This window comes from Aotus nancymaae, unplaced genomic scaffold, assembly GCF_030222135.1.
Source record: "Aotus nancymaae isolate 86718 unplaced genomic scaffold, 86718_ANA_hifiasm-v0.15.2.pri h1tg000011l, whole genome shotgun sequence".
Taxonomy (NCBI): Eukaryota; Metazoa; Chordata; class Mammalia; order Primates; family Aotidae; genus Aotus; species Aotus nancymaae.
In genome coordinates, this window is record NW_026988422.1 from 17,011,292 (window position 1) to 17,038,118 (window position 26,827).

Consider the following 26,827-nt stretch of genomic DNA (forward strand, 5'->3'; position numbering starts at 1 on the left):
ATGCAGGTGAAGTTTGAGACATACAAGTCTAAGCTAAGTTTCTTATTTTACTTATTAAAAAAAATAGATGCTTTGAGATGAAGAGTGATCTATCCAAGGTCACACAGACATTTAGGAGCAGAGTCAGAACTGGAACCCAGTTCTCCCATCTCCCATCCATGTTTTAACAGCCTGCCTGGCAGGATGACATCTTTCTCCTCTTAGGATTCTTACTTAGAGAGCCAGGAATTATCAGTCTGTCCCTTAATTCTCATAGGATGAGGAAGCGTTATCTTTCAAAAAATAAAAGATTGAAATTCCTCCAGGGAGGAAGAACGAAAGACCCATGATATCAATTTAAAGCAAAAAGCATTTAAAAACCAATTACCAAGCTGTGTTACTGCTGCCCATAGGGCTGTCATCCTTTCCCAGCTCAGAGTGTTAATACTGAAAATACAAAACAAATCCCTTGAAAAGTGATGCCAGGATTGGCGTGTGGGCAACGATGATGAGGCTTTGAGATCAGCCCTTGCAAAGAGGGCTGCTCAGCTACCTATTCAGTAACAGGAATCTTCCGGATCACAAGGAGCAGGATTTGCAACATGAACAATGTTTCTTCTTCCTCCATGGGAAGACACGTTTTGGAAAGCTGAGTATCAGTCAGTGTTCCCCTTGTCTTCATCACTCTCCTCTCTGGCTACTCTAGACTTGCTGCTTTGTTATCCCCCAGGGACATGGGCCATTTGTCAAATTCTCTTCTCCTCAAAACCTAAAGCACAAAATAGCTACTGTCCTTTCTGGCAGCTCCTGCAGAGCTAATACGTTGTGCTTATCCTAATATGTGGACCCCATCATGTCCTAAATTAAAGAGCCTGGTTTGAAGGATGAGCTTCAGGGGAAAGAAGAATAAAACAAAGAGATTCAATTCCCTGAGGCTACCATTCATAGGACAAGGTACCCATCTCTATCTCTAAACCTTGGACATGTGAGGGAAGCCCCGTTTCCTAAAGAATCCTGAAGGTGGTTTGGTAAACCATTTCTGCCAAGTGTGTTTTCCATTACCTGGAATTAGCAGGTTACTAAGGGGCAGATAAACCAACTGCTGTATGAGCACAGTGGTTGGCGGGGAAGGAGGCTGCCGCAGGCTCTCATGGGAGGGAGGAAAAAGCTGAAAGCCTTTTTAGGGCTGGGTGTGAAACTGCTCCTCTCAGTCGGAGACTGGCCCCCAAAAGCACACAGCTTCTGCCACTGAGCAGCTGTCAGCTGCCATTAGCAGGTTCCTGACAAGAACATGTGGAGTTCTCCAGTCCTCCCCAGCAACCCAAGCTGGGCAGTGATGCCGGGGTGTGTGTGATGTGTGTGTTTGTGTCTGTGCATGTGTGTGCACACATTAGAAAGAGACAACAAAGAAAAGAGAGATTAAACAATGGTTTCTGAACTCAGATATTTACCCAGCATTAAGAGAAGATTTGAGCCACATTTTCTCTTTTGGTATTAGGGACTTTGGGTAAGTCATTCAATGCCTCTAGCAAAAATCTATAATGTATGCACTCCTTTGTAAGTGTCAGGCTCTATTCTAGAGCCCATTGTGGAAACCGTCTCACTTAATCATCACAACAACCTGACAACACACACACACACACACACACACACACACACACACACACGCGCGCGCGCGAAAACTGAGACTTGAGAAGGTTAAGTAAATTTCCCCAGAATCCCTAGACAGGGATGATGGAGTCAGAATTCCATGGCAGACTGTGCGACTGTGAGTCATAATGAATCAGCAGCTGTGCCTCCTCAAACAGGGATGGGCACCTCGCTGTGTGTCTGAGTGATCAACCAAAGTCATGTGTGGGAAAGCATCTGGTACACTGAAGGCTGCACCAATGTCAGCAATTGTTATTTAAAGAACTCAACATTAGCTTATTCATTCATTGAGTACTTGTGGTGGACCTGGTTCTATTCTATGAATTATAGTTATAACACATGGAAAAGGAGAGTGAGAAAAGATGATATTGGCTCTTCTGTCAAGTAACTTACATTTTATCAGGTGTTGACAATAAAAATATTTTATCTGTATGACAGGTTCATAACCCTGAAGTTGAGGACACCCACATGCTCACCAAATGAGACTAAAGCAAAGTGCCTGCTTACCTAACCCCTTTTCTAATAGAGACCACTGATGGGGAGTTCTCTTATCAGCATTCTATGAGCTGCATTTAACAGTAACTGTGGGATCTCCTTTTATCTCTCATACTATCTCTGTCTCCATGGAGTTTCAAGACAAATACCTGAAATGAGTAAATCTTAATTCTGAAACAGTTATGCAGTTTTCCCAAAGTCGTAATTCAGCAGACATAATCTAGGCACTATATCATAGCAAACGATGGTTTATCTGGTGTTCATCACCTAGAAATACCATTACTAGCGGGTGCTTCTGTGCTCCAATGGTACAATGATAATTGATGTTCACAATGATTACCCTGAGGCAGTGCAAGTTCCTGAAGTGCTTTGTAGATCATAGAAAAAAGAAAAAAGAAAAAAGCTTCCTTTGTCATATTTTTGCATTACAATTGAACATAATACAATTCTTTGAATATTAGTCACCAGTAATAAAATACGTGCTTGCATCACTGATCAGAGCACTTCAATTCCCCATTATACACCATTATGCCAAAAAAAGAAATTCTGTACAGACATATATTCCGTATCTTTTATTTCCTTCCAAAAAAGCTCAAGCTAATTTTATATAACTGAGTGTCTGGCCATGAGGAACACTGAGGGGAAACTGCTTGTGTTAGTTTTTTATTGCTATGCAAACTTAAGTTTATTATCTTACAGTCCTGGAGGTGAGAAGTCCAAAATGGGTCTCACTGGGCTACAATCCAAGTGTCAGCAGAGCTGAGCTCCTTCTGGTAGTTCGAAGGGGAGAATCTGTTTCCTCGTGTTTTCCAGTTTCTAGAAGCTGCCTGCAGTCCTTGGCTGTGGCCCCCTCCTCCATCTTCACACCAGCATGTAGTGTCTTCAAGTCTCTCTCTCCAACTACAACCCTCGCTTCCATCTTCATATCCCCTTGGCACTCTAACCTTCCTGCTTACCTCTAATAAAGATCTTTGAGATTACATTGGGCCTATCCAAATAATCTAAAGTAATCTGTTCATCTTTAGATTTTAATTTAATTGCATCGGCAAAGTCCCTTTGGCCACGTAAGGTAATATATTCGCAGGTTTCAGACATCTTTGAGGGGGTCATTATTCTGTCTATCACACTTCTCTTAACAACAGCTTTTCATGACAATGTTATCCTTTCCTTTCTTTCCTCTTGGACTTTAATTTTTAAAACAATATCCCCTTTCTATAGATGATGAGCAGCGTGGTCCTGAAATGAAATTATAGAATTCCTTAAGGTCATGGGAATCAAGTTCACACAGAAGCTCTGCTAACATTTGTCCGATTCTCACCTTGACCTGGTCCAAGCCAGCAGAAGAGAGGCTCCCCTGGCAATTGCCCACTGCACTGTGTGTGGCTTACTAGCACTTATGCCCTAAAGAGGGCAGTTGCTTAGACTTCTGTTTCTTAGAGCCTTCACTTAAAGATGCGAGGAACTTGAAGTTAGAGCATAAAATGAAAAAAACAATGATGAAGGATATTTTCTTGGTGCCAGACAGTGGAGAACACACGGGGATATTAGGAAGGAGAAATGCAAAGGCAGAAAGCCAGGCTGAAAGAAGCTTTGGACACCATCTCACAGGCCTTTTGAATGTGAACTTTTGGCTGCCTTCCCAGCTGCACCACATACCCCTACACCCCTCTGTACATTGCTGGAAGAGCAGGAAAGCATCTTTTAGAAAAAAAAAATCTCAGTGCACTCACAGAATAAGGGAAAGTCATGACTGAGGTTATGAGAGAGATACTAGCCAAGGGGTAGTGGAGGTTACAGCTGTGTGTACAAAATGTCCAGACAGGAAGAAAGTACATGCAAATGGAGCCAAATGGGCTTCTGTTTCTCAGCTGTAGACAAATGTCCTCTCTGCTACCCTTTTGCCCTCGGCTCACTTTGGCTGCTTGCCTCTGAATTATGTTAAATGTTTCTCTTTTGTCTCATATTTGGGTATTTCATAAGCCCTGATATTTGCAAAACCATTAGGGTTTAAATAGGATACCTGACACATCTATTATAAGCAATATTTGAAAGAACAAAATCCATCATTTCAAGACTGGTTAAGACATAGATGAAGTCTGCTATAACTAAAGCACTAGGAAAGGAAAGATGCAAACATGTTATTGTTAACTGTGATAGTTTTTTTTTTTTAACTTCAGAAATTTTAATGGAAGAACAATATAGCCACTATCTTTACCAAGAGCTTAGCAGGTCAGGTACTATGGAAGGTACTTTATGAAGATTATCTCTGTAGGATGTACAATAGTAATGAGAAAGTTCTATGATAGCACCATTTTGTAGATCATTGTATGACTGAAGGAAGTCACTTTACCAAAGTCACACAGTTTACAAATCATATCTAAAACTCAAATGTAGGTTAGCCTACTTCCTAATTGTATTCTTTTAGTTGCATTACATATTTCCTCTGTTTATCTAATACCTTTTACTTTATAGGTAAACTAAGAGAACTGTGTAGTATAGAAAGTCTCTTCTCAGATTATTTGATAATAAAGGCAAGATCTAATTACATTGGATTTGAATATGGCAAGAGTTGGAGCTCCCATATTTTGCCTTTCAAAAGTCATTTGGGTTTGTTACACTCAAATCTCATTATTCTCTAATCTTTTTATTCTGTAAAGCAGATTGCAGTAGGTTGAATAGTGGTCCCCCAAAAGATATACCTAAGTCCTTACCCCAGTACCAGTGAATGTGACCTTATTTGGAAACGGGACTTTTGCAAAGTAATTAATTTAAGGATCTTAAGATGAGATCATCCTGGATTAAAGCTGAACCCTAAATCCAATAACTGTTAATAAGAGAAAGGGAAGGGACAGTTGAGATACACAGATACAAAACACAGAAGAGAAGGCCACGTGAAGACAGAGGCAGAGATTGGAAATAAGCTGCCACACGCTAAGGAAAGTCAAGAGCTACAATAATCTAGAAGAGGCAAGGAAGGTTATCCCATTAGATCTTTCAAAGGGAGTGTGGCCCTGCCAATACCTTGATTTTGGACCTCTGGCTTCCAAAATAGAAAACTATTACACAGATGTAGTTGATGGTGCAGATGTCAAGATAGTTTGACAAACATTACTGAGAAAACCTGTGTGATTCATGACTGCAGCTATGTCTCAGGGATACATTTTTGTAGTTTAGCTTCTTGCTGATGCAAACTGAGAAATCGTAAAGTGTTATAATATTTATTACTAAAAATCTAAAACTCCAATTGACATTCAGGGCTTCAATATAATATTCAGTGTGGTCCCAGTACAGGAACAGAATGAAAACTCACAGTCCCTGTGCTTTCAGGGCAAAAATTCAGGCCAATGCTAAAAAATATTTCATTGTACTTGAATATTCATCATTACAGTGATACAAGCAAAAAATTTTCATTAAAGCTAGTAATAAAAATGATATCAAGTTCATACACATAATCTAAGTAAATGTATATATGTATACATATGCACATACACATATATATAAACATGTATGCATACATACGTGAAACCAAATGTGCGTGTATATATAGGTAGGTGTGTATATGTACATATATATACATTTGATTCATTTCCATGTATACATATATGCATATATACACATGTATACATAAGCACATATATACTTGTGTGTATATATGTACCACTTTTATACTATTTCTTGCACATTTGATTGATTTCTTATGAAAGATCAACAGGGAAACAATTGCATATGGAATCCCTACTAACATCTGGTAGATTTGCCTCCTCTGATAAAACTCAGGAATGTTCCTTGGCAATTCTCTCTGGACCTAATTTGTGATTTATAGGTGATCACCTGTAGAGCTCTGGGCTTGGGTTCTGAAAATTCATAGAATCATACATGAGTGTCTTGTGGCTTCCTAGTAGCTTCCACATATGTGAGAAATTGTCAATGGAGAGTACCTGAGACATGACTGACATGAAGTAGGCACCCATCATTGACACCAGTAGTTGAAACTAATGTGATTGTTCTAGTGGTGGTGGTAATAGTAATAGTAGTAGTAGTAGGTAGTAATAATAGTAGTATTGGTGGTGATTGATAGTAGATGAGGAAAGACATGAATAATCATTTTGGTTTGTCCAAATCTTATAGAATTCTCTTATATAAGAAAGAAGGCCTGAGGAAAGAGATCTAACTCCTTATCTTAGTGTTTCCATGGATATTGAGAATCTGTTCAAACCCAGAAAGATACCATCTCAGTCAGCTGAGATCAATCATAAATTTTCTGGATCTCTTGAAATAATCCTTCGCCTATCTCCACATGAGGACTGTCTTTATGATCAGGTCAGAAGCAAGATTCAGTCCTTACAGACGGGCCATGGTAGCAGCCCTTTATCACATCCCAGTCCCCAGTCTCCCACCCTTACACAGCGTGATAGAAGAACATTATGGGTTACTTCTGCTGCCAGACATTTCCTTGGCAGAACCACACCTTTGACAAGAAACAGAACTGAGTGAAGATTCACATAGATTCTCAAAGGCTTAGCAGCATCACACACTAGCCTCAGCAGAGCTGGTGATCCACTCTGACATGCAGCAGCTGAGTCAGCCTGCTGTGGAGAGCTTAGAGTGCTTAATCGTTCCCGGGGGAATTATCTCCTCTAGCAACAATCAGTAACATAACTGCCAAGGGTAGAAAGTTATAGCTGCTCACACATGCGTAAAAAAATATTTCCTTTCAGGCTGGCCTTAGTGTGTCACAGGAATAATCCAATGGGGTGTTCTTTGGGTCTTCTGGCATTGTAGAGAAGACAATGTTTTCTGGCATTGTAGAGAAGACAATCAGGGTTGGCTCTGCTGATAGGCCTTTCAGACTTTGGGGTGGGGAGCTAGCAGGGGGCAGTGCTGGTTCCATTTGGTCCTTGGGTTATGGCTGCATATTCTGAGTTTAAGAGAGGATTTACCTCTAAGGTATAGCAGTCATAAAGAAATATGGTAATAGGGCAATTAAAAATCTGTGACCCCAGAGTTCAAAGAAAGACAGATGAGCAGAAGGTCCTGTTGATCAGCGTCATGTGAGCAGGTATTATATACTATGTATTGAATTGTGTCCCCCTAGAATTCCTAGGTTGAAGCCCTAATGCCCAATGTGATGGTATTTGGAAATAAGGCCTTTGGGAGATAATTTGGTTAAGATGAGATCGCAAGGGTGAGGCTATCATGGTGGGACTAGTGCTCATATAAGAGGGGCCGCCAGAGAGTTTGCTCATTGTTTACACACACACACACACACACACACACACACACACACACACACACACACGAAGTCATATGGGAGGACCTAGGAAAATGGTGTCTACCAACAAGCCAAAAAGAGCCCTCATCAGAATCTGACCATGCTGGTACATTGATCATGGACTTCTAGCCTCCAGAACAGTGAGAAAATAAATCTCTGCACTTTAAATTCCCCAGCTTATGATATTGTATTGTAGCCCACAGCTGATGGATACAATGTAGTAACTTTTTTTTTTTAATAAGTGAGCTTATTTAGTTATATTAAGTAGGTGGGCTTTTAGAAGTCATTATATATGTATCAGGCATAGTTATCACACTTAATTATTTTACTAGAAAATAAAAGATGTTTATCTCTGCTCTCATCATAGGAATCCATCCATCTTCACACAGATGGCTCCAAGTAAGCCTGTCTAAATTCCAGTTACTCAAAGAATTGCCCCCTGCCCACTTCTCTGTCTGTATCACAGACGCGACCCTAAGCAATGGGCAGCTAAGCCCTCAATACCGTGTTATCATCAGAATGACTTTTGTTCTGAGGTAAAATTCTTGAATATATAATTTGGTGCAATCTGAAGCAATTTTCTCATTTTTTGAAAAACATAAAATGTCTCCTGGATTGTTCTATGAAGACTAACTTTCTGTGACTATTTTCCCATCTGCCTTTCAAATCTCTCATCCCCTGATCTGGATCTGTCTTCCATAGCCCAAGCAGCATAAAGACACAGCAATCAGGCCAAAAAAATTAAAGAAAAAAAGACTGACATCATTCAAAGACTGACATTTTACTTTTTATTAGTAGAATACCTTAAAGAATTAGATCTGATTTGCATTGATATTTGCCAACTGAATTATTAAAGTTTTTTTTTTCTTTTTCTCTTCTCTTCATTGGATTTTAACACTGCAGTCAACTGCAGACAAAGCTACAATCCTGTGACTTCACAGAGCCTCATGGGCTTTTGAGTTGACCAACTTGAGAAAAATTTCTGACTTGATGCATGAAATGAAGGCAGGTGATACACAAAGGAAATGACAAGGTATTTTTTTGGCAAGGAGTTTGCTTCTCATGAAGTTTCTTAAGTGACATGGGTAATTTTATTGGCATGTCTTTTATGGGTAGCAAGACCCCATCTGAATTACCTATTGAGGTTTCTCTTTTTTATTAGAATGAATTGCAGCCTCAGTGTTCTGGGAGACTTGCAAATGAATATGCCAAGAGAATGATGAGGATTTCAGAAATGTGTGCACATTTTAAGTGATATGTTAGACTCAAACATCATTAGAATGTAGATAGAAAAAGACAAAGTGGGAATTTCTGCGCAGTTGTTACTTCTAAACCTCTTCATCTAAAGTGATAGAAATTCTTACCAAACAAATGTGATAGCGCATATATATCAAGATATTTTTATAAACACACACACACATGCACTCACTGAAACACTTTCTGTTGATTTCTTATTATTGCACAGGAAGAATCTCAAATGCTCCTATATTTGTGCTTGGTAGAAACAGTACACAACCCTGACTATGTGAAAAATATATGTTTTCTTTAATGCGGGGGTTCTCTAAGTTTACTTTGCGTCAGAATCAACTGAAGGGCATGTTAAACTTCATTTTTGGGTCCCACACCTGGAGTTGCTGATTCAGGTAGATCTGGTGTGGAGTCTGATAACTTGCATTTCTAACAAGTTTCTAGGTGATACAGATGCTGCTGGTTTAGGAATTATACCCAGAACCACTGTTTTGGACTACCTAGAAACTCTGGTTTTATACTTACTTACTCAAGTGGAGTGGAGAATGAAGTTAGTTCTTTATACTATCTAACCAAAATGACTATTGTAATTTAAGTCTTCATTTTGTTCTGTGGAATCTAAGACAGTAACAACAAACAACAGGAAAGAAAAGGATTTAAAGAACTTACTTAAACCCCTATAAAACTAAATTATGGAGAGCAGGGACTCAAACCAGGGTTTTCTGATTCCAAAGTCTGTATTCTTTCTATCAAATTACTCTTCCTCTCAGTTCTTCACATTTGTAGAGAGCCATACATTTTTCAAACTACTTTCATTATCTCATTTGATCCCTGAAAGCAACAGTCTGCAGCAGGCAGGGCACGTATTATTGTCTACATTTTGCAGATAAAGCTACTACAAAAGATGATGAGAAAAGTGGCTACTGTCATTCAGACTGCATCTCTTGGTACACTAGGCAACATTTTTTTCCTGAAATATTTAGTAGTGGCATCTGATGTAGCAGGTACAGAATTAGATGCTGTTCTTTCCAGTGATAGGTATTCTGTGACAAAGTATTATAACCCCATCCCCACCTCCCACAGCATTATTTTTCCTCTTTCCATGATAGAAATGCTTTGAAGGGAAAGGAGGTGAGGATGAACTTTAGCGTTACCAGATTGGTAGGGAAGTGGGGAAAGGTCCCTAACTGCTATACTTCCAATACTAAGGACAGCAGCTTTCTCCACCTTTAGCTCAGAGCTTTTTAAAATTTAATGAGCACCTAGAGATCTTGAGGAAATGCAGATTTTCATCCAGTGGGTCAGTGATGGGACCCAATAATCTGCATTTCCTTTTGTTTCCTCTACAACTTTTTCCAGAAGCAATATTAGACCTTTCCACAGTGATGCCAATTCTGATGGTCAGGGTCCAACCTTGATAGCCAAGTAACAAACCTTATTTCTCAAAAATACTATTATTTTCATTATTCTCTGAACCACCTCTCAATCTCTAGGATAAAACAGAAAAATTGAAAATATAAAACATTGTAACAATATTTGGTAAGTACTATGCACGTTGTAGGACTTAACTAGGTGTTTCTCTGTGCTAGACTACTTATGTGTCCCACAATCTTCCAAACTATTTTGTTCTGAAGATCCTGGATGATGCTCAAACTGTGGTCCATGGAGTGGCAGTGCTCACATTACCTGAGTGCCTGTCAGCAAAGGAGAATTTCAGGCCCCACCCGGACCCACTGAATCAGAATCCATATTTTAATACGATTCTTCAGATTTCCTAGCACAGTTGTAAGAGGAGTTCTTCCAGTCATCTTTGCAATCCTCCTGTGATTTACAATGTCATCATTCTGTTCACCTGGCTTGTAATCTAACTTCCTGAGAGGCGCTACTTCTACAGAATTCTAAATTCACCAAAAGAGATAATTTAAGTGTGAGATCAGGTGAGGAATCTGTATTGTTCAATACCTTTTCTTCTACTTTGGGTAATTCTGATGATCAGCCAAATTTGTAAATCCAGTGGGCATCTAATAGTGACCACAAAAATTATGCCCCAGATGGTCACCACCAGAAGGATTTTACAATAATCACAAGAAGTATTATAAAACTTAAAGCTCTTGTAATGGGGGTTCCTTCTTCAGTTTGACTCAACATATGAACTGTCAGAGTGAGACTGAACCCTTCTCTACCACACCTTCACCCTCACAATAGCACAAGTTCATTGCATGACAGTGTTGAGATCTTTGTCACCACATACATAAAGAAAAAAACCCTTTCCCAGATACAAAATCTGCAATAGACATTTCACAGTGTTTTTTTGTTGTTGTTGTTTTGAGATGGAGTCTCACTCTGTCGCCCAGACTGCAGTACAATAGTGTGATCTTGGCTCACTGCAACCTCCACCTCCCGGGTTTTAGCGATTCTCCTGCCTCAGCCTCCTAAGTAGCTGAAACTATAGGCACATGCCACCCTACCCAGCTCATTTGTATACTTTTAGTAGAGATGGGTTTTCACCATATTGGCCAGACTGGTCTCGAACTCCTGACCTCAAGTGATCCACCCACCTTGGCCTCCCAAAGTGCTGGGATTACAGACAAGAGCCACTGTGCCTGGCCTAATATTTCTCAGTGTTTTCAGGAAAGAAAATGTCCTATATTTTAAAGATGTATATGATACAGTACTATAAAATTATAGTTTATGAAGACTCTGTTCTTTAAATGTAAGCTTTAAGCAGTTTGCCACAGAGTCTGACGTTTCCCTAGAATAAGTGATTCATTTGTTCATTCAGCAAATATTTATTGGACACTTATGATGTGCCAGGCACTACAATGGGAACTAAGGACATGCAGGTGGCTGCTTTCATGAGAAAAGTAGACAGTAAAAAAGTAAATGTTTAAAACAATTGCTGAGTGTGATAACTACTGAGAGGAACAGAACAATTGCTCATAATAAATGAGTGATAAGAGATTATCAAAGGGCCAGATACAAGAATGTGGAGATGTGGGAGGATTCTCCATAGCACATTGGAAAGTGACGCAAGTCAGATGGAAGCAGATCAGCATGCCAGAGAAACTCAAGGCAAGAAGAATCTGAATTAGACCTATACAGAGAACTTTCCTGAAATGTCCAGAATCTTCTTGCCAATAAATTACTGAAACTATTAATTGGATAGACTTCAGTTCTATAATTCTACTGGACCATTTGTAATATCCGTTTTATTCATGCATGCTTTATTTATCAGTGTGTATTTAGTTAATACTTCATGACATAAGTTGGGTTATTTCCCACTAATACTTTTATTTTTTTAGAATAAAATCCTTAATTCAATAACTTGATTGATTGATTGAACATCTATAATTTGCCAATTAATATCTTGAAAATATACACATGAATAAGGCATGGTTTTTTCATTTTTATAGCTCTTATAAACTAGGGGGAGAATGAATGAGCACATAGTTAATATGCAGTTTTATTAATTTTATGATGGTCCTTCCTGGAGGAACTATCATCTTGAAGGTCTTGCAGGAAGAAGTTATACTGGTAAAATGATAGTATAAATAGGATAAACAATCATGTATGAAGTAGAAAACCAGAGGTGTGAAGGCCCAAAAGCAAGTGAATAAAGTACATTCTTGAAATATAAAAAGAGTATAATTTCAAGAATGTTCTAGGGATAAGATAATCACTTGAATTAGGGACTTAATGTCATGCTAAGTAGTTTGAACTTTATTCCAAAAACACTGGGAAATAGGAAACGTAAGCAGGAAAATGGGCCGTTTCCACACTTAGAAATAGTAGCAAAGGGTACAATTGGAAAACCGATGAAATGCAGGTGAGAGGAAATATTGGCTGAGCTACATTGTGACAATGACAATAAGGAAGGTGAATGAATTAGTAGTCAACAAGGAAATAAGATAATGTGTGAAATTAATCATTGCTGGGGCAAAGAAAGAAAAGGAGGCCAGGATCACTCTCAACTTTCTGACTCAGACAATTTTTATTTCCTACCCTGAACATCTCTTGAAACTTGTCCTCTGGCCCCTTTGCTTCTGACAACCATGGGTACCATACCTTGATTCGTGAGACCTGAGATTTTCCCCCCTTGGCAAGGATCTAAATCAGATCTACTCTCCCATCTCACGAGGGATATTAGAATAGATCTTAGCTGACATCCATAGACAACGTTGCAAAGTCCATTGTGGACAGTCCACAGGAGCTGTACAACCAAATGAGACTTGCTCCTGTGTACATAAGCTGTATCAACACAGTGTGAATCCTTTTGCATCTTGTTGTTTGGTGGCTTGGTTAACTCCCAAATAAATCTACCTGTACTTCCTGTGAGGACTTTTATTGTGAAAATATCTGCTCATTTCAACAATTCCATGGTCACTTTGATTTCTGAATACGCTTGTTGAAGAAACTATAATGTATTTGTTTATTTGCTTATTTGTTTGCTTATTTATTTTTCTGTGTGACTCCCCTTTGTTGCTGTTGAGTGGCTTACTCTTGAACTTTGCAGGTCATTTTGTGTTTGTGACAGTATAATCATCTCTTGAAACACCAGTTTTGAAAAAAATAAAAAACAAGGGTTTAATTCACTATTATAAGTTCTATATAGCTACAGTTAATAAAATACTTACTGTTATATAACCAGACTGTGGGAAAACTATCCTCTCAGGTGAGGCTGGATATATGAATAAGCCATGCCAGGACTTCTCCCTCTAACAAACAAGACACTGTTATTATCAAGCCCTTTTCAAAACTATACCTTAAGTGGGTACATTGGGATGCAAACGTAATATAAGATATAAAATATTAAGGCTAACTTAGATGTTAGATTTTTAAAAATCCCCTTGGTTGTTGTGCTGGAATAAAGGATAGACCTGAATAAAGAAGAGACTGAGGTGGTTTTCAATCAACTTATTAATATCACCCAAAATGATCACTATTGGCAACTAATATATAGTTAACTAATAATTACAATAAATATTAATAATATAAAGAATAGCTAATAGTGCACCAAGAACTTTGCCTACATATTTTAATTTTCAAGATAATATACGATATGTATTCTATTTTTAAATGTATTTTAAACACAGACTATTTGGAATAGTGGCAAAAAGTATTTGAAGTGGTAAGATGCTGAGAGATGTGGACTCTGTATTTCTGTTTTACTAGGCCACGTACAAAGTTTCTGGTTAAGTTATTGCCTCTCCCCACCCAAGGGTCCACAATGTCTTGGAGCATCGATGTCCAAGTTAGTCCCCCGAGAACACATCTAGGCTGTTTCACTTCTCTTCAGGCAGAGTGCTCTGGAAATCTGATGACACATCTATGCAGGGTAGGAGTGGGGTTGTAGGGTGATGCTAGGGCATTTGTCCAACACTTGCAAGAATAGCCAGCACGTTAGGTTGTGCAGATCTTCTCAATGCCTTAAAGGCTATCCATGTCAGTTACTATGAGCATCTCCAGGATTTTTAAAGTTTGGGCTGGGGAGGCCAGTAATCATGTGGTTAAATTTTGTAGTCATTTTCTAAATTATCCATTTGTTTTAATACTAAGATTATTGAAAAAGAATTTGTATTTACTTGATTAGGCCATTATAAAGCCATCTGTATTGGGAAAATATGTTTCAAATCTAAATTTAAGACATTTTATACACACAAACAGCTGTTTATATACCTGCTACTGTTATACTGAGACTACTGGGAAAGTACACAGCTGTGTGTGTGTGTGTGTGTGTGTTGTGTATATAATATAGTAGATACACTGTTATTTACTACAGTATATATAGTAGTATATACATTGGTATATATAACATCAGTATACAAGTAAGGCACTGGAAATAAAATATAGCAAACATTTTAAAATTTATTTTTGTGCTTTTGGAAGAAGTAAATTGATAAAAAGTAAAAAAAAGTGCGATTAAAAAAAGAGTTTTAAATATTAAAAGAAAAGTAGCATAACAAAACCCCTACATCATTATTTCACATACAGATGCTTGCCTGGATTCTTAAATGCACTATCATTCTAGGCCTGTATATATATTGTTTTTTATACCTGGGATACTCTTTCTTCCCCTATTTTCTTGGCCAGGTCCTATTCATTCTTGAGGTTTCAGCATAATACCTCTCAGGTGAGCTTTGCTGGTCTTGCAGGTTTTGCTACATGGCCCTGTTTTATGGTCTCAGTGAAAGGTGTAATGTTTCCTCATAAGAATCTAATTATGGGGCTATTCATGCAATTACAGATGACCTGACTTATGGTGGCTTGACTTACAATTTTTTGACTTTACAATGGTATGAAAGCCATATGCATTTAGTAGGTGTACCAATTTAGGACAGGGTTATATCTGGATAAGCCCATCCTAAGTCAAGAAAGATGTGAATTAGTTCAGTGTTTTCCTTGCTCTTCCTTGTGTCTGTTTACAGAGTGAACACTGTAAATAATTTTTGCCAAATGAAAATATTGTGAGATGGAGATCAAGATTAATCTGAGTATGATTCTGTATTGACAAATGACATATTTTAAAACCAATATAGAAGACACTGGAAAGAGAACATGAGATTTTTCTTTTCCCCCTCTTTTTAAAGAAAAATTGAAAATATTAAAAAATAAATGCAAGAGATAAATGAAAGCAATTAATAGAATAAATTGGGTCATTATTATCCTTTGAACATTACTCCATGGTCCAAAGCCTTTACCTGCGAAATGCATACGTTTGACTCTTCCACATCCATATGCTACCAAATTTGACTCAAAGAATCTTCTGGAAGGTCCAAAATAATTTCCTGAAACTTAAATTGTAGATAATGTGTTCTTTGTGTTAAATATGAAATCATACTAATTTGAACATGCTAACCTGAAGAACCAGATGATAGTTACTTGCAACAGGTACTTCTGTATTTCAACTTAAATAAATGAGTTCAGTTTAACATTATATATCTCTCTCAAACCCATAAGGTGAGAGTGTAGACTGGTCATATTGGGTAAGTTACAATTAGAAGTAAAATGGATGGGAGTAATAGCATTAATGGAATAAAAAAGTACCATCAGTCAAGGGTTCAGACTTGGAAATGAATTGAAAGGGGAATCTCAGATCAAGTGGTTAAAACTCAATGTCCAATGAGAAAATGGGCTTTCACACACTTCAGATTCCTCTTAGCGTCTCCAAGCACAATATTTTCCCATTCACTACATCAAATCACAAAATATTTTTTAAGTGAGATCTGGCTTGTGGCTGAACAAGAAAATTACACAGTAGGTCTTGGGTTGTTCTCCAGCCTAAAGGGTTAAATCCTCAGTGTATCTTTTGAGTTTTTCAGTGATAGAAAGCTACTGAGGCTGTGAAAACCTTTGAGGAAATGAAATGCATAGAAACTCTTTCTGTGACCCTGAGCAATCCTGACAATACATGATGCACGTTTGAGAAAGGGACTTCCTGATGAATGTGAGAAGAAAGATTTAGAAACAAAGTTAAATGAAGATGGGAGCAGCATTGCTCACAGAAGGAAGATCAAACACTCCATAGAAAATACACGTTATGGTGCAATTGCCCTCTGGGAGTCACAGGATTATGAAAGTCTAACTTAATTAAGGGAGAAAATAGGTCACATTTAATAAAGGCATGTGTGACACATCATTTTGAACTATATAACTGAAGAGGGAAGAAAAGTAATCAGAAATACAAGAAAGGCACACAGAATGCATGAATGTCTTCAAGTTCATCTAATTTAGGTGTTTTTATTTTGTATATATGAAAAATTCACCATTCTTCTAATTTACCTTTTTAAAAGCAGTATACATGAAAAGGAAATTTCAGGTGCAAAAAGAAACAAAATGGCCTTACCAAATTTTTTAAACCAAATTAAGAGGTAATAAATATTCTCCTCATAAAAATATACCATGCATATTTCTTTTTTTCTTTCTCTCATGTCATCAAATGACAGATAATCAGGTATTGTGAACCCTGCACAGAATCTTCCCCTATCCAGGGCTCGCTGTCCCTATGGGGTCGAGCTAATTACAGGTACATTTCCTTTGCAAGGCAGTCACACTCTGTATTGTTGAAGGCACAATTAATAATTGAACAAAGCTAGTTTTTTTTTTTCCCCCTCACATGGCCACGGGTTGCAGGCAGCTTTGCTGTTACACAGGGAGCAGAGTCTCTTGTTTGGGTCTTTCCTATATACCTGTTTGTAATCTCCAAGAAAGACTTCACATTATAGGCTGAAAAGAATCACCTACTGTTTCCATATTTTGAAAGAAATTTTTAAAAATCCCATGAAAACAAAAATCACAGTGTTCTTTATAAAATAGCAAAGGCAAGTTCTCTCTCCTATCACCAGGAATACAACTATGATCTGTTGGTTATTTAGGTCAGATGTGAAAGAGATGAAAGAGGAGGCTGGGGAATGTAGGGGAGAATAGTAGTCTGCCCTCAAGTCTGCAAATGCAACAGAAAGCTAGTTTTGCATGTGCCAGAATAGAATCTGACCCGCAAAGTGGGCCTAGACAGAAGACTCTATAAGAGTAAAGTTGTTTCCTTTGAGATGTCTGAAGGAGCTAGATGGAGGATATCCCCAAAGCCCTACTGTGTGCCATGGATGAGTGCAGCAAATCCTTGTCCTATGTTCCAAGCCATGGCCTTGAGTAGGAGTCTATCAACTTTACTATAAAGGGCCAGATAGATAATATTTTACATTTTGTGGACCAAGTGATCCTTGTTGGAATTATTCAGTGCTGCTGTTTTAGAACAAAAGCAACCATAGAGAATTTGTAAATGAATGAGCATGGCTGGGTTTCAATAAAACTTTATGTAAGTACACTGAAATTTGATTTATATATATATTTTTTTTGCATGTAAAATAAATAAAACTATTTTGATTTTTTCCCATTTATCAATTAAAAAAAAGTATTCTTAGCTTGCAGGCAGTAGATAAATGGAGCAGACTAAATTTGATACCCAGGCTGTGGTTTGCTGACCTCTGTTATTGACTACTGAGAATCCCTGTGAGTGTATCTATTATTTTGGTTGATATTGAAGTCTCCCGGGTCCTCTTAGTTTATGTAAATTCAGCCTTTACTCTGGAAGACAGAGCTTGTTCTTTGGTCTTTTGTTGACTTGAAACATCACAGAAAAACAGGTTATTAAGGGTTCAAATCACATGTTGATTATCATGGGAAAGTTTATGAGAGTTAGTTATGACTACCTGAACTCCTAGACAAGCTGGAAAAGACTCTGAAATTCTGGTTCCACATCAGAAGTTTTATAAACTCAAGGGATAAAAAGGAATCTATCTTTAGGTTCAGTTCAGCCATAGCACATTTTTTCCGAAAAGCCTATTTGCTGGTCAATATGGCACCAAAAGAAATAGTGTCTTTCTATTAATGTAGTTTATTATTTGATTATTACTTGAATAGAATCTTTCCTCTTTTCTAACTCCCATTTCCCTTCTTTATCTACCCCTACCTTGTTCCACAAAAGATTAAGAGATTATAAATAATACCTTTACATAGACATTCACATTAATTAGAAAAGGTGAGACAAAATAAAAATAATGCTAAGAAAAGATGATAGCGGAAGTGTGGTCTAAAATGAACTTGATACCATAAACTTCTATATAGCTTGTTTATAATCAATTTTAATGTGTAATTTATGTATAACAATGTATATATTTTTACACATGGTCCATAAATTTGGCTCTAAGTTTGCTAATAGTCAAACAATAAAGGACATAAATCACTTAGGAAAATGTACTAGGTCCTTTCTTAAAAAAGAAGCAATTTCTTAGGAAAAAAGAAAGTAGAGATGTTGAAATCCAAAACAAATTTCTTCAAAGGGTATTTTCTTTTCTTTTTTCTTTCTTTTTTTTTTTTTTGAGACGGAGTTTCGCTCTTGTTACCCAGGCTGGCGTGCAATGGCGCGATCTCGGCTCACCGCAACCTCCGCCTCCTGGGTTCAGGCAATTCTCCTGCCTCATTCTCCTGAGTAGCTGGGATTACAGGCACGCACCACCATGCCCAGCTAATTTTTTGTATCTTTAGTAGAGACGAGGTTTCACCATGTTGACCAGGATGGTCTCGATCTCTTGACCTCGTGATCCACCCGCCTCAGCCTCCCAAAGTGCTGGGATTACAGGCGTGAGCCACTGCGCCCAGCCCAAAGGGTATTTTCAAAGGAAAACTATGTAAAACAATTAACAATCTCTCAATAATAACATTACAGTAAACACAATGATTTTAGGTGTCTTTTATAACATCCTTAAATATGAGCCAATAGCTTCTATACGAAATTGCTATTCAGTAAAAGCAATGCTTCTTGGGACAGGGGTAGGTGGCATGGGATTGGGGCCAACACAGTGCCATCCAAGTAGCATGTGGTCTGAAGGTTTAATTCATTCCAGTAAAAAGATATAATATCTGCATGTTCGTACTTTAGATAATCCTTTATATATATTTTTTCCATATGAGGTCTAAAATAAGTATGTAACTCAATGAGTTTGAGATTACTCTCCCAAATAAGTGTCTCATGTATATATATATTATCAATAAATAAGTCTCAGGTGTTAATAAGGATGGGTTTTGAGTGACAATTCCTCAAGAAAATAGAGGCCTCTAATAAGAATGCTTGCCTAAGTATAAAACCATTCTCCTGGTTGGTCCAAATTTTACTTTAGAAATTAATTTGAGTTCTAACATCAAACAGAGGACTCATCTTTTCACACCACAAAATACATATATTTTTAAACACATTGTAACCAAACATTATCCTGGCCTTTTAGAAATGTCTCAGTTTAGCTCCTGTTGTACATCTAGCTTTGAATAATATTTTTATAGTGTTCATTGTAAAATGAATATGTTGTAACAAATCTCTAGTTACTTTTATGAGCAAATTTTAGGTGACTATAAGATATAAATTAGTTAACTTTGTGGGTTACCTACAAAATCAATAATATCTTATAAGAATAATTGACCTATTGCCTATCTTTCTGGAAGATTTAAATAGTAGGCTACATTCTATAAAGACTGTGTTATTTGAAAAGACATGGTTTTACATAAAAGAATATGTAATTGGTAGAGTATAGGAGTATGTATGCAGCTAATCTTAAATAATTTGCTCAAATATTTCAATAAAGTTCAGAAAGCAGGAGGCCTTGGAACCTTTTTATGGCGATGGTGGTGAGAAGGGGGAAGAAAGGATGTTTAAGACATTTCTGGGAAACGAGTTTCTGATTTTGACTGAATTAGTATCAATAGCTGGGACTCAAAATGAGTTCACGAAGCTTACTCCATATCTCATGCCCATCAAAGAACCAGATGCCAAGGACAGGACAATAAAAATCAGAAACAATTCTGTATTTTCCTGATAGATTTCCTCACAAGGTGCTACGAGTTAGAAAACTGTAGTTAAAATTAAAGCAAAGCAAAGCAAACAGGCAAAGAACTATGTAAATTAACTCAGACAAAATATTGCCCCAAGACATTCAATCACCAAACGGGCATATAGTTTACATATAATATCGAGCCATTTAATGCTTCTGTATTTGTTGAGTTGCCAGAGAGGGGGGCTGTTCTGTTGAAACTGAGATTTTACAGATAGAAAGATCTATACACATATATATTCAGTACTATGATTGTAAACTTTATAGAGATGAAGACATTAGCAAAGACCATGAGGACCCTAAATAAGACCCATGTTGCCATTCTCTTGGTGTGTTACTAACAAGATACATGCATGCCCTTCCGATGCAACAGAATTCCAAGAGCATGAGGATCTCTTAAACAGTATGTGGCATATTGGAACCTGGAGCATTGCTTACCAGTTGGTGTAAGGTGTCTCCAGGTGATAACAGGTTCAGGACGACCATTGGCCATGCAGACCAGGGTCACGTTGCTGCCTTCATTCACAGTGACATCCGAGGAGATGTTGGAGATCTTTGGTGGGACTGTGAAAACAAAAGGAAATGGAATATGTAACCCTGTCAGTAAGATTAGGCTTGTAGCCATATAACTGGAAGTGCAAATTCAAAGTTTTATAACTTACTTTGAATTTTTGTGTTAAGTAGGGTGCTTTTAAGACCCATGCTTGTCATCTGGTTACCAAATCTATAAGTTTTCCTAAAGTACTCCCATAAGGTAAGAACACCCTTCACAATGGCCATTTGAGTGCTGTAGGAAATAGAGTAGTATGCTGAAAAAAATCTTAGCTTTTAAAAATGTTAGAATGGACCTTATTTAGATATTATAGAGCATGCACATTTATGTGAATTAATAATACATCATTTCTTATTGTTACTTAATTTTCTTATGTATATATAAATAAATATAATCCAGTCCCTTCTCCAAATACCAGCAAAAGAAAAACAATGCGATTTACCGTAAGATTACATTACTGTGTTATTAAGATGTGGTAATACTTTGTTACTTATAATCTAGCCACATAAGGAACATGGGTTAATCACCACAATAGTAAGCATCTAAATATCATCTCTGTGTGTAACAGGCTGCATTAAGTATCTCAGAACTTAAAAAGTGAATTAGTAAGGCCTGTGTCACAGACAGATAGATATTAAAAAATCCTATTACTTCTAATACTTCTGACGCCACTACTATTAACAGTGCAATTAATAGCTAACTTTAAACATTTATTATGCATAAAACCCTACATAGAGTATTTAACAAATATTACTTCAATAACTTATTATAATAAATGATATCCTATGAAGATTTTATTTATGGTTGGGAAACTGAGGCACAGAGGGGGCTAGGTGAGGGGCAGAAAATGAGTTTGAATCCCAGCCAGTTCTAGGCCTTTGCTCATAAGCACTACTTGAATGAAACTTCATCTTCACAACCCAGGCTACCAGATGGCTGAAAACAACAGAAATTAGTTTTTGGTGATGTGAGAAATGAGTCCCCAAGGGCAAGCTCTACTGCTGTCTGACTTCCTTCATTAGTGTTCAGGGTGGCAACATTAGATCACACATTGGTAGGCTTAAGTGGGAAGTGAATTACTCACAAATTTCATCACAGAGGTTACGTACTGATTACAAATAACAGGGTTTATAGTTTGACTGTGATTTTCTTCTTTTTTACTTACTTGTTTAGGCTGTCCCTGAGTAAGTGTGTGTCTGGGGGAAGGAGGAGGATAAAAGAGCATGAAGGAGTTCAATAATGAATTTTATTTTTTCTCATTCTTAGTGTCCATTAGGGACTCTGTGTAGTGACAAATAAAACAGGAACATTTTCTGCTTGCAGAAGCAAGCACCTGATAGCCAAATGATCCCTGCAAATCCTCATTAGGAGACACTGATGGTATCTGGGCAACTGACTGGTTCAGTGTCCCAAGGAGGAAGCAGGATGAGGGCTCTCTGGATCTCAGCATTCCACTCTCATAGGGCCTCTGGGTAGGGAACCGGTCATTACAAGTCAAACCCAATGACAGCAGACTGTAGTTAATTCCAAATATTTAGCAATCTCTGTTTACAGAGTTCCTAATCCTCCTTTTATCTATTGGAGTTAAGGGTCATTTTCTCATATTCACACACTGTCTCGCAGTATGTTCTCACAGACTTTTGCAATGAAAGCCTGAAAGAGCATACACATTTTATAGAGAAGAATATCAGGCACAGAGAAAAATAATGGCTTGTCAAGGATGAGCCCACCAAGAACTATGGCTGGACTTAGAATTCAGAACTCCTGAATGTCCAATTGTTTCGCTGTTTCGTGTTCACAGTTTCTAATTCCCAGCTGAGTAGGCTACTGCTCTGAACATCTTCAAAACAACTGGAATGAACAATAAATCAGTGATAGTTTCAGAACAAAATTTGGACATACTACGTGCCATACTCAACAATCTAAAACCTATCATAGAGAGCGATATAGTAATTCTAAGAGCCCGCATTACTAAAGTTGTAGTTATATCTGAATTGTAACACAGGACACAGCATAAGGAGAAGAAATATAGATATGTTCTGATAAAAATATAAAGGGCTCTATATCCCTAATATAAAACCAGGCAAATTTATAAAAACAGAAAAAAATTACTCAATTAAAAAAAATCCCAATGAATTACTACCTGTGGTACAATTGACTCACAATTTCTCTTTAAAAAAAAATAGAAGGACATATAGCAAAGACTGTATTTACATTTCACACTAGTTAAGCCACTTGTTCAACTTCACATAGACAGGTACTGATAAAGTTGGGAATAAAATCTAGAATACTTCAGGGTTATGTTCTGGCCACCAAACCACACTGCATCTCCAAATGAAGAACAATCTATTCAATTACTGAGTCTCAGAGACTGGAGATACAGAAAGTGTTTGTGCTGAATAGTTAGGAATGTAACCACGTTGTATCATTGTATCCCACACGCCTCCGGATCACTTTCAATGGGTCTCACTCCATCATTTGTTTTCTTACTTTATTTTGTACTAGCTTCTTCCCATAAGCATTTAAATATGATGCAGTCTTTTTTGCTTTTTTTTTTTTTTTTTGACGGAGTTTTGCTCTACAGCCCAGGCTGGAGTTCAGTGGTGCGATCTCAGCTCTCTGCACCCTCCACCTCTTGGGTCCCGGTTCAAGCAATTCTCCTGCCTCAGCCTCCTGAGTAGCTGGGATTACAGGTGTGCGCCACCACGCCCAGATAATTTTTGTATTTTTAGTAGAGATGGGGTTTCACAATGTTAGCTATGCTGGTCTTGAACTCCTGACCTCATGATCCACCCAACTTGGCCCCCAAAAGTGCTGGGATTACAGGCCTGAGCTACAGCGCCTGGCCTCTTTTTGGCTTTCAAAAGAAATTCCTCCCTAAACTCCACATCGCTCTTTTATTAACTTTTATTTTTATTTTAAATTTTTTTTATTGCATTTTAGGTTTTGGGGTACATGTGAAGAACATGCAAGATTGTTGCATAGGTGCATATGTGGCAGTGTGATTTGCTGCCTTCCTCCCCTTCACCTATATGTGGCATTTCTCCCCATGTTATCCCTCCCCAACTCCCCACCCCCCGCTGTCCCTCCCCTATTTCCCCCCAACAGACCCCAGTGTGTAGTGCTCCCCTCCCTGTGTGCATGTGTTCTCATTATTCAACACCCGCCTATGAGTGAGAACATGCGGAAAAAACTTTTTTTCTTTTTTTCCGTGACATAGCTTTCAGGAGATCCTGAGAACATGTGTCCCTTTTTAATTTTTTCCCCATCTTATTAACTTTCAATCCCTTTTTCTAAATCTCTTGAGGGAATTGTTCTACACCATATCGTCATCTCCCATCCACACCTTAACCTTCAGTGCAATCTGGATTCTCTCCTTAAGCTCAAATGAAATTTATTCTCAGGAAGCTCACCAATTATCATACTGTTTTTAGGTCTACGGATAATTTTTGTTACCTTATTTTTCTCTGAAGTATTTGGTTCTGTTGATGCTCCTTCCACTCATTATTTTTTATTCCCCTTGGTTTCTAGGACACCAAACTTAACTGCTTTTCCTCTCATCCTTCTAGTCAGCCTTCTCAGGTTAACTCTTAAGCCTATTTTGTCCTTTCTTTTATCTGTATTTAAGAGTTTGATCATTTACCTCTATCTTCATCTCAATCTATACATTCATTGAAGGATCTTTTCTACTTTCTAGCTTCTGAAGCTACAGCAATCACCATCTGCAGCCCAGACTTTTTTCACGACTGTTACACCTACATTTCCAATGGACTATTCTGATCTGCCTCACAGATACCCAAGATTCAACATAATCAGGACTAAAGTCATCACCTTCATTCCCACAAAACACTTGTGTTTTATTATCTTAGTTAACAGTGTCATCAGGCAAAGCTGTCCAAGCAAAAAAAGTGAAGCATATCCCTTAACCGCTCTCTCTTCTTCACCGCACTTGTATAAAATTGATCCTCAGGTTCTGTGGTTTATGTCATATATGTGACATAAAAATGTGGCATAAACCACAGAACTTGATCAATTTTATATGAGTGTGGTATATACATACATATATCTATATCTATATCTCAGATTAATTCTTTACTCACAGTCCCTACTCCCACTAACCTTGTTTCGGACATCAACATTTCTTTCTGGGATGGGCTAAATGACTGAAATGAGAAGACATTAAAAATGATTTCTCTGTCTCTAGCCTTCCTCTCTTCATGCTCACTGCCATACATTCACCATACTACAATCAAGATATTTTAATCCTAAATTGCAAATGTGAAAATAATATCTCTCGATTAATCTCATTGCTCTTAAGATAAAATCCAAACTTTTAAATAAGGTTTAATAGGTCATTTGTGATTGGCCCCGCTTATCTCTCCAGCCTCATTTCCTAATCCATTTGCATTGCATCATCTCGTGGGATCAGGCGAGTTTTGGCTTCTGGAATGTGCTCTCCTCACGCTCTGGCATTTGACATTAATTTTTCTTCCTACATGAAATATTCTTCTTTCAATTCTTCATGGGATTACCCTCTTTCCCCCTTCAAATTTCAGCTTGTCACCTTGTTTCCTTACTTGCTTGTGAAAGACTTTCCTGTCATTCCCCACCTTGCCTCCCGCTCTGCTCCTGGATCCACACTTGGTGAAGCAGGCTGTGTTCTCACCTCATGCCCGGCTTCTGAGGCCATATTGGGTGAAATGCCCTGTGTCTCACCTTCACAGCACTGAATCATAACAGCTGAGTTACTTACCTGTGCTATTCACTAAACTGTAAGAGGCACACAGCAGGGCCTTTGTTTTCTAAATGACTGAATCTTACAGAGCATGGTGCTTAGAACACAGTAGGTGCTCCAAAAGCGCTTGAAAACATTTACTTAGTTTTTCCTCAACTCTTTACTTCACTCAAGGAAGGTATCTTATAGACTTTTTATCAGAAATGAGTAAGTTTTTATTTTGAACTAGTAAAATAGAGCTCTTACCAATATTTACTTAGCAATTCCTTTAGTCGTTTATTTCACTATCAACTTATTTGACTCTTAATAAAAAGCATTAACCATGAGGCAGAGAAATGTCTGTATATTTCAGGAACACAGGAAGCAAAAAGAACTTGGTGTCTAACTTCCTCAACTACAGGCTTTCTGACTTTTAACGTCTTCGTTTCTTTTTCTATAAGGAGGGAGAGAGAGTTAGATATAGATATATCTTTCTTAGTGTAATAGCTTACTACTTCTTTCCTAGTTTCCCGTAGCCCTTTGTAGAATGAAGTTTAGATAATAATCACCGATAACATCAGGTGGCAATTCAAAAATTGTATTATTTTACCCCATATGAATTTTATAAAGATCCTGAGAAGTAAAATGTATTATTATTATTATTACTACTACTACCACTTCCCACATGTGGGCAAAGGGGACAAAAATGAGTACATATTACATAGCTAATGAATGAAAGAGCTAGAGTCAAAACCTACAATTTGCATGTTTCACAAACTTTACTCTTCCTCTAGGTCATATTCATTTCTGCAAAAGTGGTATAGATAGTATTTTTTCTTTAGTTTAATTCTCAGTGGGAATCACTGCCTAGAAAGTACTGTTTAACATAATACTCTTATTTGAATCAGCAAAGGTAAGTTGTTTATTTTTCAAAATCACTGTAATATTGATTTATGCTCAATTCTTGGAATGTCGTAGTATGCTGTATAGTGTTTTTTCCTTTCCAGAAAATTCCTTAACAATTCTTGTTCGTAGAATATTAGTGTGATTTATTATATTTTCCTATATATAGTGCCATGAACCATTTATTCCGTGTTTGCAGTCTATTCAGTTTCAGTGATAACTACATTTGTCTGGATTATTTTGCTTTTCTTACTGATTAATGAGAGCTACTTATATTGTAAGGAATTGACCTTTTGTTGTCATGTAGTAATTTTTACAATTTATTCTTTGGCTCTTAGTTTTGTTTATGATTATTTTTGTTTTGTTGAATTTTACAACTTTCTTGTTGTATCTATTGATCTCTCTTTTGTTATTTCTTCCATCGTTTTTGTGCATAAATAATCCTTTTCCAACACAAGAACAGTTGAACACTTATCTCTATTTCTTCTTTTTATTTTGTTTCTTTTTTTATATTGAGTTCTTTAAATCATATGGAATTCATTTCTGGTATGAAACAAAATCAGTTTTTTCTCCCTATAATTTTTTTGGCCAATGTCCACAATACCATTTGTTGAATGATGTGCATACACTGTTTT

General features: G+C 37.4%; 1 protein-coding gene and 1 long non-coding RNA gene across 3 annotated transcripts in view; one reads left to right on the forward strand and one right to left on the reverse strand.

Annotated features, from left to right (window-relative positions):
* LSAMP (limbic system associated membrane protein) overlaps positions 1–26,827 on the reverse strand; it is a 639,680-nt gene that overhangs the window by 208,432 nt on the left and 404,421 nt on the right. For both annotated transcript variants that reach the window (XM_012463960.2, XM_012463961.2), the window contains exon 3: positions 20,461–20,586. In XM_012463960.2, coding sequence (XP_012319383.1) covers positions 20,461–20,586 — 126 coding nt within the window. The remainder of the gene's footprint in view (positions 1–20,460; positions 20,587–26,827) is intronic.
* LOC105725042 (uncharacterized) overlaps positions 1–26,827 on the forward strand; it is a 340,977-nt gene that overhangs the window by 200,438 nt on the left and 113,712 nt on the right. The window lies entirely within an intron of this gene.